Below are 13,765 nucleotides of genomic sequence, written 5' to 3'. Positions count from 1 at the left end.
ACAACCAAAAGGGGCAAAGGCTACAAATTACTGCTGGGCAGGGTATGGGAGTTCTGGTTTCCCACCAGGTCTCCACTGATCATTTTTTATTCATCATTCATTACTATTCTAATTTCCACTCATTTTATAAAATAAAAGCAAGTAGGGAAAAAAAGAAATAAGATAATTATAATTTGAGGTGAACTAGAAAGATATCTAGCAAGCAACAGATAGGGGATTTGCTATTCATTTCTAACCTCAGCTATAGATAAGTTCAGCATAGTCTCTTTACAACAATCAATTTGCTGTCGATCTCAAAATCTTGGCCAACACCTACAATCTCATGATAGGTGACTGTTAGATAAATCATTGTAGATGATTATACATGATTGCTTCCCCTTTTAAAAATTCTCTGCCTTTGGCATTATGCTTTCTAAAATCACATTAACAGAGGCAGTGCACACAATAACGTTAAATTATGATAAAAATATAAAATATTGGTATAGATATCTATATGGTAAAACTGATCACTCAGATTTTATATTTGCCACACTCCTAATCTGATTCCTACATATAACAACACTTTCCCAAACACAGCTGTGCTCACTAACCTGTTTCATCTTCCTCTTCCTGGGTAACAAGACTACATTTCCTAGACTCTCTGACACTTGAACGAGGCCACGTTTAGCTCTGGGTAATGGGATGTATGTGGAAATGGTATGTGTCACTTGTGTACTGAAGCAGTTATTAAGAGGCAGGGTGCCTTCTCACATTCATTTTCTTCCATCCAAGGGGCGGAAAGAGAAGGACCACAGGAGAACCTTCCCATGGAAGGAGCCCTGGATGCCTGAATCACTCCTTGGAGGCTATCTGCCACACTGGACTATGATACAAGAAATTAACTTCCACGGCCTCAAAATACTGCGAATTACGTTTTGTTTGCAACAGGAGTGAAGAATAAAGTGGGTAATTCATTGACATCAGTGATATAACTGAAGCTGCTTCAGATACACCAGAAAGTGACAACAGTTAACCCTGCTTTTCCCTCTACTCAATTGTATGCCCCAGACACTTACCTTCACAAGCCTAATGGTACACGCACACAATAATTAAAAGACAAAACCAAGTGGGGAAATATAGAACTCTGGTTTTATAACATAGTTTTTTAGATTTTTTTACTTTGTTAACTGTTAGTACATTTGTGAATTTTTGTTTATTATGATTATTTTCAATTAAATGTTATTTATTTCATTACCACTTAGTTCTGTGGTGAGAAGATAATTTTTATACTAGAAAAAGGAGAATCATTACTAGAATGGAACTATATACTTGAAAACCAAAGTTTCTTTTTTTAATGAAAAAGTAGATAAAAAGAAGCAGCAACAACAAAAATTTAGATGCTTTAAAGATTATCTCACAAACTTCTTTACTTCCTATTTGTTCATAAATCTTTCCTGGTTTAATGACTGTTCCAGAATCTATCTGGATAAGAGTAAAGAAGACAGACTTAAGAGGTCATGGATTATAAATGAAAACTTAAAAGAAATAAATCAGTAGTGATACAAGAGTAGTTCAGTATTATAAAATATATAAACATCATACTTCTAGTCTCAAGGAGGTTACACACATACATTTAAGTACTTCTTCTCCTGTGTGTATATAAAAGAATTTAATTTAAAGACATGAGTTTAATGGTGTAATTTGAGGTGTTCAACTCCATTAAAGCAAGATTTCTCCAAGCTCATGTAACAAATACACTACAGTAGTTAAATAATATTCATTCTTTTAAAGTTATATGAAAACTAAACAATGAAGAAAGCATTCTAGCACATTATCATAAGATACTAAAACTATTTTATGCTTCAGAGAGATACAGAGAGCTCACATTATGGGAGGAGTGACATAAAATCCCCATATTCCTAGTAGAAAACACTTCATCATTCAGGTAATCACTATTTTCTGTATTTCTAAACTATGATTACTCACCTAATTGCCATTCCTCATTTAGTTAACACATCTGGACCTAAACTGCTAACAATATATTTAAGTAAATTATACTACACAATGTTATGATTCTTAATTTGTATCAAGTCACAGTACCAAAAACTCAGGTAAATATGAGTAAAGAAATTCCAAATAAAAATTAAAATATTTTCATTAAAATATCAAAGCTATTTAGGGCTGATGATATAATATTAATATTATAATTTATTCAAATTTTCTAAAAAGAACACGTCTAAAGTCATTCAAACATAAATGTGATGTGATAGTAGAGAACATACACATTTAACTCTATATAGTTCATGGAGTGACCCCTACAAAAATGACATTCAAGTAATTGTCAAAAGAGCACAAAGCTATTAGAACAAAGAAAATGACAGAAAATACACTGAAAATCATTATCACCCCATAATACTTGACTTAAACACTAAAAAGTTGGTTCACACCTGTGTGGTGTGGGAGGAGGGGACTTAGCAGGGATAGTAAAAAAGACAGCCATGCTGCACTGCAGAATTCTCAAAAGGCTCACAAATTGGCAGCACCAAGGAGTTATGGACGAAGAGGTGAAGGTGTGGTGAAAAACAGATGACACAGATGAAAGTCTCTTGGAAGAACAATTAACATGCCAGATCCCCTCCTCCACACCAGGAAAACATTATTGGATTATTTTTCGGAGAAGGCAAACAGCAAGGCTACTGGGCTGGGAAAACCAGACACAGTTGAGAGTATACAGTCTGAAAACAGGGGCATCATAGAAAAATGTTACTTAGTGTTTGTTCTTAAATGTTTGACATTCCGTCACCCTAGCCTTCTTCCCCAGCTCAGCTCACAGAACACTGGAAAGCAGGTGCAGATGCTCTGGGCAAGAGACTGAGTCTTTTCTGGAGACTTTGACTAGCCCTAAGAAAAAGACCTAACGGTGCTATGCACTGGAAGTTTCCCACTGAAATGGCACCGCAGAGAAGCCCACTGCAGATGAGCGTCAATGGCCCCACCACCACACTGCTGATCTGAGATGTTTATCTGACTACAACATACTTCAAGCATATTAGTCAAACTGATGAGAATATACTCAAAGCGGACAGTTTCACTAAGTATTTAATAAAACTAAAAATTTAGATCTTATTCATTAGAAATCTCTGATTATTCTCATATGCTCCGCTGACATTTTTCTTTGCATATTCTATTAAATACAAGGTCTAAAATTAAATTTAAATGTTACTAGAGGATGGTGACAAAAAACACTTGAAGGAAGCGGCCCTTGCATTTGCAAACATTATTTTTTGCTAAGTCAAACCATTTTTAAAATATATTCTCTAAAAGTAGTGCGTGACCATAAGCGTATTCACCAGGGCATAATTAGTTTCTGTACATATATGAAAGTCAACACAGAAATTAGTAAGACTACATTTCTTTAAATAAGCTAGAATTTAGATATTTTCTTCATTCACTATCTTAGAGTACTTCACATCTTCTAACAACTTTTTATCACAAAAAAAAGAGCTATAATGTCATTACTTGCATAAAACAATCTGTCTTTTCCTCCCTCGCTCAGTTTTCTATCATGCGTGTGGGTTACAAAATCTGCTAAACTATAATGTAACCTGTGCTAGTATACGCCATGCTTTTGGGCAGAATTAATGAGTGATTTTATCTCTGCATTTCCACAATACCTGGACTATCTTACACTCATGCACTTAGTATCTACTGAACTGAATAAATTTCTTCTTTAGCCATCTCAGTGTTTTTTTAACAAGTAGCTTAATTTCTTACAGAAACATAAAACATACAGACTGGACTCCTGTATTACTGAAAATCTTTTGACACTGTATTTTTGCTCTAAGTTAAATTAGTTTTGCACGTATACACTTTTGAAAACCATTCCAGAAAAGTTCCAAAATAATTCTGAAAACCAAATGTGCAATAGTTTCCACTTTAAATTATTTACTACACTGGCATCCACTACTGGAAAAAAAATTTTCTCACATCAAATATACTTGTCCATACTTGCTTGCCCATAGATGCATTAAAACAGTCTGCCCTTCAACTTCCACAGCATAAACTTAAAGATTTCAGGGAGTAAGAGACTGAATTTCACAAAATGCAGTAAAAATATCTCCTCTCTTGTATCCTTATAAGCAAAGACTAGAATTAGTCTCTTTCGAAGGCTTAAAATTTTCATGTTTTCTAATCAGGGGTTCCTATAACCCTATTCAGTTGTCAGCTATTAGGAAAACAAGAGTTTTCCTTCTTTCTTTTTTGGTCATTATAAGATCTCGAGATAACTCAGCTGCAATTTTGCCCAAGTTGTGCTTTTCATTTCTTGAAAAATCAACCACAAAAAACAAACAAAAAATTCCTGCATCCAAAAGCTGGCCCAGGTTATAGGGGGAAAGAGTGGAAATTAAAGCTGGTAACAAAGTTACAACAAAATCACAGCAGCAGAAAAGGTCAACGCCAATTACAGGAAAGTATGACAACTGCTAAATATAAGTTTATAACTTCCAAAAATTATTTTTTTATTACCTGAAAATATCTTTCCTTTTGGTTGTAATTTATTAGCTTACTGTGGTAACAATGATTATTTCAATTTCCACAAAAGCAAAGACTGAAAATCTTACACTGATTTTTTTAAAGTAAAAATAATTACTACTTCGTCACAGTTTATTTAAATAGTAGACAAAAGCTTCCAGTTGTGCACCTGAGACTATTATGTTATATGACAATTATACCTCAATAAAAATTTTTTTAAAGCTTTCAATAAAGTAAAAAGGTAGTGAGTGGTAAAAACATCATGACAATTATGGAAATGTGTATGTGTTCACATTCAGAAAGTAATGAGTCTACCTAACGAAGGTATAAAATTGTTAGAATTTATCACAGTAGATGTGAAGACTGCTCTTAATCAGGTGCAACGCATCAAGAGCCTTCTGCCGACCTGCATTTCCTCCCAGATGTCCTCGTCCAGCGAGGTGGCCGCTCTGTGGTGCTGCAAAGGCACTATCAAGCAGTGCCCGTCCGTGAGCGACCGAACGTTGGGTAAACACAAGTAAACCTAGGGGGAAAGGAGCAAGAGTGGGATGTTACTGCTGCTTACTCTCAGCTGGGAAAGACGAGCTCCCGGTAGGGTAACACGGCTAACAGTTAATAAAGTATACTTATTTACAAGCAATATATTTTACTTGAACATTTTGAAGTTATTCACTATTTAAAATTTTAAAAGCCATACAGAAAGCTTTCAATAAAGCAGAAATTTAAAAGCACAAGTCTCAGTTTCGACTGTTATACCTCAAAGGTTAAGCTTACCAAAGGGTAGCAGGAATGGTAGTTCATCCCTCATCTGAGAAAACCCTTGAAACGACACAAATTTTGCAAGAATAAAAAAAACACACGACCTGGTAAGGGTAGGGAAGTTTAACCGATGCCTATGAAGCAGGCGTTCCTCCTCTCATCAGCTGAGAAAAGAGAAATTAACTTCTACATTGCTTTACACTACTGGTTAAGTTCTATTTTTGTACATACATGTAACACCTACGAGCTGGCACTATTTTTCCATTTTACACAAACTGTCTTTAAAAGAAAAAAGGTCAATTAGTAAGTCTATAGAGAGCACAAGGTGTTCATAAGGACCATAAATAACATATTGCAAAGAGGCTTGATCCTATTTTCTATTATTTTGTTAGGTTTTAGCTAGAAAAATTTTATATGGAAGGATTAATTAATTGATGGATTTAGTTATTTACTTAATACAAAATTATAAAACCTCACTGTAAGAGGATAAACTAGGCGTGCACGTGGATAAGGCTATCTACTTAAACTTACAGTTAAATCACAATCATATTCACAATTAAAAACAATACCGGGAATAAGCATTGGAGAGGTGGCCAAGGTGTTGGCGTGGGAAGACCCTGAATCCACCTCCCGCACAGGCACAACGGAATTACAACTAACTACAGAGCAGCTGCCTACCTGGGCAACCTGAAGCCCAGGAGAAAAGGCATTCCACACTGAACGACATGAAGAAGGAACCACAGTGAGACGGGAGACGGGGGTGGGGACGCAGTACAGTCAGAGCCCCCCCACCCCAGGCCAGTGGCCCGCAGACGAGAGGAATAGTACAACTGCAGAGCAACTGGATCAAGGAATCCAAGCCCCCACACCGGGTCCCCAGGCAGCGGGCCTGCAACATGCAGCCACGTCCCCCCGAATGCCTGGCTCTGAAGGCCCGCGAGGCTTTCGCACAGCAGACCCCAAGGGTAATAGGGAACAGCGCTCCATTCTTAAAGGTCGTGTGCAAAATGGGACACGCTCTGAGTCCCGGCCTAGAGGCAGCGGTTTAAAGGAGCCTGGTTCAGACCCACCTGCTGAACTTGGGGAGCCTCCCCGAGGGGCAGGAGGCAACTGGGGCTCCTCCTGGGGATGGAAAAGGTGGAAGCAGCCATTTTTGGCAGCTCATTCTACCATGGTAACACCAGACTGGCAAGCACCATTTTGGAATCCCCCCTCTAGCCTGTAAGTGCGGGGACCAGGCCCACTCTCCAGTAGGCTGGCACAGCCCAGGAGCTCTGCTGGGCACACAGTCAACCACTCAGGAAGCCTGCCCAACGCACCAGCAAGAAGGCAGCAGCCCCACAGCCCACAGGGTGACACAGGCAAACGCAAGGAACGCCTACCCTGCCCTCCAGCAGGACTGCAGCCACAGCATGAGGCCTCGCAGCCAACCACGCTGGGGCTCAGCCCTGCCCACCAGCTCCCCAGCAGCAGCTGACCTGCCAAACAAAAGGGTGCGTGCACCCCTAGGAATGTGGCTCTGGTCACCAAATATTTACTGAAATAAATGACTACTACTAGTGACTATTAAATAAGTGACTGTTAATATTTATTTAAAGAAGTGACTATAAACATACATGCCTGGTATACAATGATGAGCAAAAGTTATCTATGCCCTCCCAGCACTTACAGACTACTGGGGGAGACACTCAACAAGGAAAACAAAATACAGTTGACCCTTGAGCAACACGGACTGGAAGTGCCTGGGTCCAACTATACATGGATTTTTTTCAATAAATACGACAGTACTGTATGATCCGTAACTGGTTAAACCCACAGACAGGGAACCACAGATCCGGGGGGCTGACTGTGGGACTTGAGCGTCTATGGATTTTGGCACACAGGGACTGCTGGATCCAATCCCCCATGGACACCAACGAACGCATAAACTTCTTCAAATTATAAGATATTCTACGAAGAAACCAGAAAGTTCTCTGAGAAAGTAAGGGAAGAAGCTACTTTAGACTGAGGATCTCTGAAGTGATTTTAATACTGAGAATCAAGTACTAATCAAGAAAATAAGATCACACAGATGGCAAATGGCAGAGCAAGAATCTGAATCCAGTTGGTCTGGTTCCAAAGTCCAGGGCCTAAAGCACCACTCAGTGCTGGCTCTCTATAGAGAAGAATTACACAGAACGTGAGCTTCACGTCATTTAGATATTTACACTTTGCTCTAAAGAAGATTCTAAGAAATCACAAGAACTTAGAAAAGAAAAATATTTGAAACATAGAATAAGAGAAGACAGATTTCTTAGAATCTTATAAGAGTATGAAGAAAGAGGCAAATTTACATAAACCACTAAACCATTTCCACAGAGCAATAAACGTTACACTTCTTACCTTAACACCTATTGCAACAATAAGGTGCTTGGGAAACCGAGAGCTGTCAAAACAATACAGACATTTTTCCATTTGTGCAGCAAGACTCCGGTGCTCTGCAATAGCTTTCTTCCTCTGACTCTCTTCCCCTTCACCAAAACACTCTCTCTCAGCTGCTTTGGAGACAAACATATCATCCAGAGTGTAATAGTCACCATCTGTTTTTCCCATAAACTGAAAAACCAAAATAACAGCAATGAGGAGAAGGTAGCGGTTAATTCACAGTTTACTGTGCTGTGGCACACTGAAGCCATACTTATAAGTTCTGTGATAAAACTCTTACATTTTAAAAAGAAAGAAAGAAAAAGAAAACATGATTAAAATGTGAACTTGATCTGCAAGGGTCAACCCATCCTCATCATGACAGCTAAAGTTTACTGAGTATTTACTATGTACAATTCTATGTGATTTTATTGTTTTATACGCCTGTGAGGAGGGAACCATTATCATTTCTACTTAATAAACGAGGAAACTGAACCACAGAGAGGTTAAAAAAAAACAACTTTCACTTTAAAATTAGCATACACTCCACACAGAACATGAAACATTTTTCAGCTGTATCTCAAGGCACTGTCTCCACACCGCCCCCAGCATAAAACTGTAGCCAGAGTGATGTTTTTAAGACAGAAATTTTATTTATTTATTTTATTTATGTCCCTGCTTAAAATCCTCAAAGAGCTCTACACTGTGAACGGGATCAAGTTCAGACTGCTGTCTGGCCCACAGAGTCGCAGACACAGAAAGGTAAGGGTTAAAGGCTTGGGATGTACAGACAGAATAACCATGGTAAAAGTCTATCTCCTCTCTGCACACCCTTGGGCACGTTATTTAACCTCTCTGTGATCTCTCTATGTTTTATTGCCTCATGCTACAATGGTTCTAACAGTATTGTCCATCTAATAGGGTTATCTTGCTTAATCCTCACAGCACATGCCTGCCACACAACACGGACTCAGAAATCTGAGTCGCTTCAGTCATGTCTGATCACGTCCCTACTCAAACTCTACACCCTTGCCACCCTATTTCAGTCCCCAAAAGCACTGTCACCCTCAGGCCTTGTACGCACTGCTCTCTGATCGATTCTGCCCTCAATTCTGCCGTTCCTACTCCTACTCAGTCTTTTAACCTGAGGCTTAGATTTAGCTGTCGCCTCCATGAAAGAACTTTCCTAGGTCGTCCAAGCTCCTTTAGTGCTGTACCGAGGGCCACACCGTTCCATGACAGTCATGCACTTCTCTTTTTCTTCCATTAGACTGAGTTCTAAGTTCTACTTAGTCCGCTAAATACCAAAAAGAGCACTACTCTTTCTTTATCATCAAGCAAAAGCAATAGCAAGATGCCTGGATCTTACTGGACATTTAAAAAGATATAGAGAAAGCCAGAGCGACCACATTAGTGTCAGAGAAAGTAGATTTCAAAGCAAAGAACATTATGAAGGATACAGAAGGTCATTCCGTAACGACAGAAGACTCATACCATCAAGAGGACAAAACAACCCTCAAGTGTATGTGTCTAACAGCAGAGTTTCAAAATATATGAAGCAGAAACTTGACAGAACTGTAAGAGAAACAGACAAACCCACACTGTGGTCAGAAATTTAAAGGCTACTCTCTGTAATTGACAAAAACAAGTAGAAAATAAACAGGCGCACAGAAGACTTGAAGAAACCGTCAACTAATCTGATGTAACTGACACGGACAGGAAGCTTATCCGATACCAGCAGATGAACTCGCCCCTCAGGTGCACAGAGCACGTTCACCCAGACAGGTGGCATTCTCAGCCATCACAGAAAGATTCGATAAGTTTAAAAGGATTCAAGTAACATGGATTACGTGCTCTGAAAACAACGGAACTAATCTAGAAATCCCAAGAGAAGGATATTTGGGAAATTGCCAATTATTTGAATATTTAAAAGCATACTTCCAAATAGCCGATGGATCATCAAACAAATTTAGAAAATAGAAGGTAGTTTGAACTTTAATAAAACAAAAATACAACGTGTGAGAATTTGTGGTTTCCTGCAACAGAGGGGCAGCTGCAGCTCTGACCACCTGTGTCAGAAAACAAGGCCTCAAACCAGTGACGTCGACGTCCACCTTAAAAAACCAGAAAAAGAGGACAAAACAAAACTAAATGCAAGCAGAAGAAAACTTCTAAAATGTCATTATTGACAGAATCGGGTAGAAAGATTATTATTAGTAAGGTATTTCCTAGAGGACATTAGCTTCCTCGTCCATACTAGGAATTTATTTTTAGCCTCTTACTTTCTCATTAATCCTTGTGTACCTCTCTATTCTTTCAAGTTTGTCTATTTACATGTACTACCCTGACTTACAAACTGTTATTTTAACTTCAGACCTTTATCTCAACCATAATATATTACATTTTGAAAAATATCAGAACAGGCCACTAAAACTTTTCATGAAAAAAGTGACTAACCATATGCTAGGTATTAACAGAAACTTTAAGAATCCTCTCAGCCAAGTATTTCTACGACGCAGTATTTGGCATTCTCACTTGACAGATTAAAAAACTGAGGCTATTATCTTAATCAAAATCATATAAAATTATTAAGAGACAGAGCCAGGAATCACACACAGGCTGATCTGATTGTAAAACTGAGTGTCTGGCATGCAGTGAGCCTCTCTCACTTAAAAAATCCATCATTAAAACATAGAGAAGGAATATTCTTAATACAGTCTATGAAGCAGAATAAGAATTAGAAGAAACCTTAAATTTCATCTAGAATAAACACACCCAAATATTAGCAGGCATAAAGGTAGAAACAGATCTGGTACAAGTGGTAGAAATGGTGATTTTAATCCCCACTTACATCAATGGACAGATCATCCAGAGAGAAAATAAATAAGGAAGCACTGGCTTTAAACAACACACTAGACTTGGTGAACTCCATAGACATATACAGAACATTCCCTCGGAAAAGAGAAGGAATCACTGATGTTGAAGGAGAGAATTAAGAAAAACTCATCTTAAACACTGAAAGTGAAAGTGAATGTTTCTGATGCTGTAAGAAGCTTCAGAGATTTGACTGATCAGTAACCAAAACCCAGGACAGTTTCTAACTCCACATTCTTTTACTATCTAAGCAAATAAAAATAAATTTTAACGCTAGCTTTAACAGACAACTGGCAATGTTTTCTTTTCCTTAGATTTATTTCCATGTCAAAAGTCCTGGGAACATTGTAAGTAATCTCTGCCATCCTTGATTTGCTATATAGATAATTTAACATCAAACTATCGAGAAGCACAGGGAAAGTGCTTTTTTTCATTTTAGTTTGTATAACACCTTTTTTTTTTTAAAGCAAATCTGTACTGGACTTTTTTAAGTTTACTTTTCCAGTGTTTCCATCTTAACTTGCATATATATTATGCCAGGAGGCATAAATATCCTGACCCCTCCTGAAGTCTTTGATGGGAGAGGGACAACGACAGGAATTACAGACACAACTCAAGAGTATTTCCCAGTATGGCACTGGCTTATGTGTAACTCAATGTATTTGATATTCAAATTAAGGCACCGATTACAGAAAAATGTTTCTTTTTTTATAAAGGTGCTATTAATATTTTGGTATAGTTTTACTCAGGAAACATGTAACAGGAACTATATTCTAATCATGCTGTTTGTTAAGCATTTGAACTTCCAAAAATATCGTCACTATTTCTGAAATTTAAAAGCATATATATTCAAGCCTTGATTCTGTACGTTACAAATTAACCACGCGTTCCAGGCAACCTGACTCATCGTCTGACAGTCCTTATGACCACACCTCTTCCATCTGATAAAGCCTGAATGACAATTTCTCTGTAGCTCAATGTGGTGACTACTACGAAATTTTTTCAAAGTGGTGTCTACTAGAACAAAATAGAGAAGGTTTACAATAAAAAGAATAATGACAAGAGATGAAAGACTGTGCTTGCTTTTAAAATAACATTGTTGCACAATCAAAACAAAAGGCATTAATGAGAACAACAGAATACATCTGTTTATTGTCTGGGCAGCTTAGTGTAATAGTGAAAAAGGAATTTTTATACTCAAGTCTCAAGTATGTGATTCTAGATATAAACTTTGCTGAATGCTATTATGTGCTAAGGAGTATACAATAAATAGTTAAGATTCAATGGTGATGTCTCAAGAGGTCGATTTGGGAGCTGCTTGCCAAATACTGACAGAACAGGGACACTGGCTCAGTATCTTAACTAGAAATTAGAAACTGAGAATTAAAAAACAAAAAAAGATGCAATGGTGAGCAAAAGAAAACATGATTCCACTAATACGGAACTTACAGAGCAGTGGAAACAACTGGCATTATCTAAAGGATTGCTCAGTAAAAAAGGCAAGTGAGGACTGTGATGACCACGTCAGATCCTAACGGAAGGGATGGAGTCAGGGAGGTGAAAAGCATTTCCCTAAGAGTAATGATAAAAGTGAGGTATATATGAATAGGAACAGGCAACCTGATGGCAAGGGGCCAGGTTGGCAAAACACAGCAGAAATAGCATATGCAAAAGAGTCCACGGTGGGAGAAAGCACAGCATGTTTGAGGATGTGAATGGAAGCCGTCATAGCTGGAACGGAGGAAGCAAAGCAAGAGAGCGAGATCTGAGATGAGGCTGGAGAGGTAGGGACTAGGCCTTCAAAGCCGTGTTAGGCCATGTTAAAGAATCTGGTATTTAACCTAACAGCAACCAAATGCCATTTGAAATGTTGTCACATAGAAGCCAAAGGATCAGATACACATTTTGAGGGGAAAAAAAATTACTCAGCCTTCATAAAAGGTAGCTAAGAACTGGTAGAAGCTAAGAAGGAATGCCAGCAGGCCAGTTAGAACGCACCCTCATGGTCCGGGCTAGAACGATGTCAGCAATGGGAATGAAGCAAAGCAGACTGGTCAGGAGTAGTGGGAGGACACGACAGGCTAACAGATCTGATGTGCAAAATGAGGGAGAGAAAGGTCGCGCTTAGGACGACTAGCTTTCTGACCAAGGTAGATAGTAGCCCTCGTGCTGATAAAGGCAAAACTGAAAATGAACTGGGCTCAGGAACCACAGGCAAGCTACTGAGTATCTCCGAGCAGCACTTTTTGTTTATTAAATGAGGTGAATAATATCAGTGCTGCCAGGTAATTATAAGCATCAGCGTATGTACAGAGCCTGACAAATCCTCAAAAACCAGTAGCTACTATTCTCTTCTGGATTCTCGCAGAGCAGGGTTCTCAACCGGGGGCGACTTCTCTTACGAGGGGACACTTGGCAACGTCTGAGACATTTTTGGCTGTCACAGTGTGGCGGGCATAGATGCTACCGGCATCTACTGGGTAGAGGCCAGGAATGCCGCTAAACACTCTACAATAAGCAAACAATCCTCCTAAAGCAAAGAGCTAGCCAGCCTAAACCGGCAGTCACGTCAAGGCTGAGGAACCCTGTTCCAGAGGAATTATGATTACATGATTGCAGGGAGTACAGTTACTCTGTATTCATTAATGATAACCGCCGCCCACATAAACTGGGCAGTTAAATTCAATTATCACTTAGATTCTGAGTAATCAAGCAAGTAGTTTAGAAATTCAAGGCTGGAATTTCCAATGTTAGTGAATTGATAGCCTAAATACTGAGCATACAAAAATGTTAAATGTCTTCTAGCCATGAAAGCTAATTTGTTTTCCATTTTGATGTTTAAATTAAAACAAGAACCTGGACTATAATAAACTGCCATCTTATAAAAAATCAGATACTGAGAAAAACTCTATGAAAACCAAAAACTTACTTAAAGCATAATTTTGAAAAAACAATGGTTTGCAATAAATGCATTTAATTAGTATTGTATTATTATATAGGGATTATCAACAAGGAAAAACAGACTGCATTCTAATTTTCACAAAAGTATTTCAAGTTTTATGACAATTATTTAATGAAAATTTTGACCAAAACTGTAAAACAACCCTTCAAACACCAAGCCCTCAAATTTGTTGGAGAAAGATGAATTAGCTAATAAAATATAAATTTCATACAATTCTGGACTCTCTTTTTCTTTAAAAAATAAAAATGAATAGTT

General features: G+C 38.2%; 1 protein-coding gene across 3 annotated transcripts in view; it reads right to left on the bottom strand.

The window, feature by feature from the left end:
• CWF19L2 (CWF19 like cell cycle control factor 2) overlaps positions 1 to 13,765 on the bottom strand; it is a 104,928-nt gene that overhangs the window by 19,446 nt on the left and 71,717 nt on the right. For all 3 annotated transcript variants that reach the window (XM_072953845.1, XM_072953846.1, XM_072953847.1), the window contains exons 13-14: positions 7,654 to 7,866; positions 4,919 to 5,035 (exon numbers count right to left, since the gene is read on the bottom strand). In XM_072953845.1, the coding sequence (XP_072809946.1) occupies positions 4,919 to 5,035; positions 7,654 to 7,866 (330 nt within the window). The remainder of the gene's footprint in view (positions 1 to 4,918; positions 5,036 to 7,653; positions 7,867 to 13,765) is intronic.

This window comes from Vicugna pacos, chromosome 33, assembly GCF_048564905.1.
Source record: "Vicugna pacos chromosome 33, VicPac4, whole genome shotgun sequence".
NCBI classification, from domain to species: Eukaryota; Metazoa; Chordata; class Mammalia; order Artiodactyla; family Camelidae; genus Vicugna; species Vicugna pacos.
Note: the sequence above shows the minus strand (reverse complement) of the source record. Positions and strands in the feature narration are given on the sequence as shown.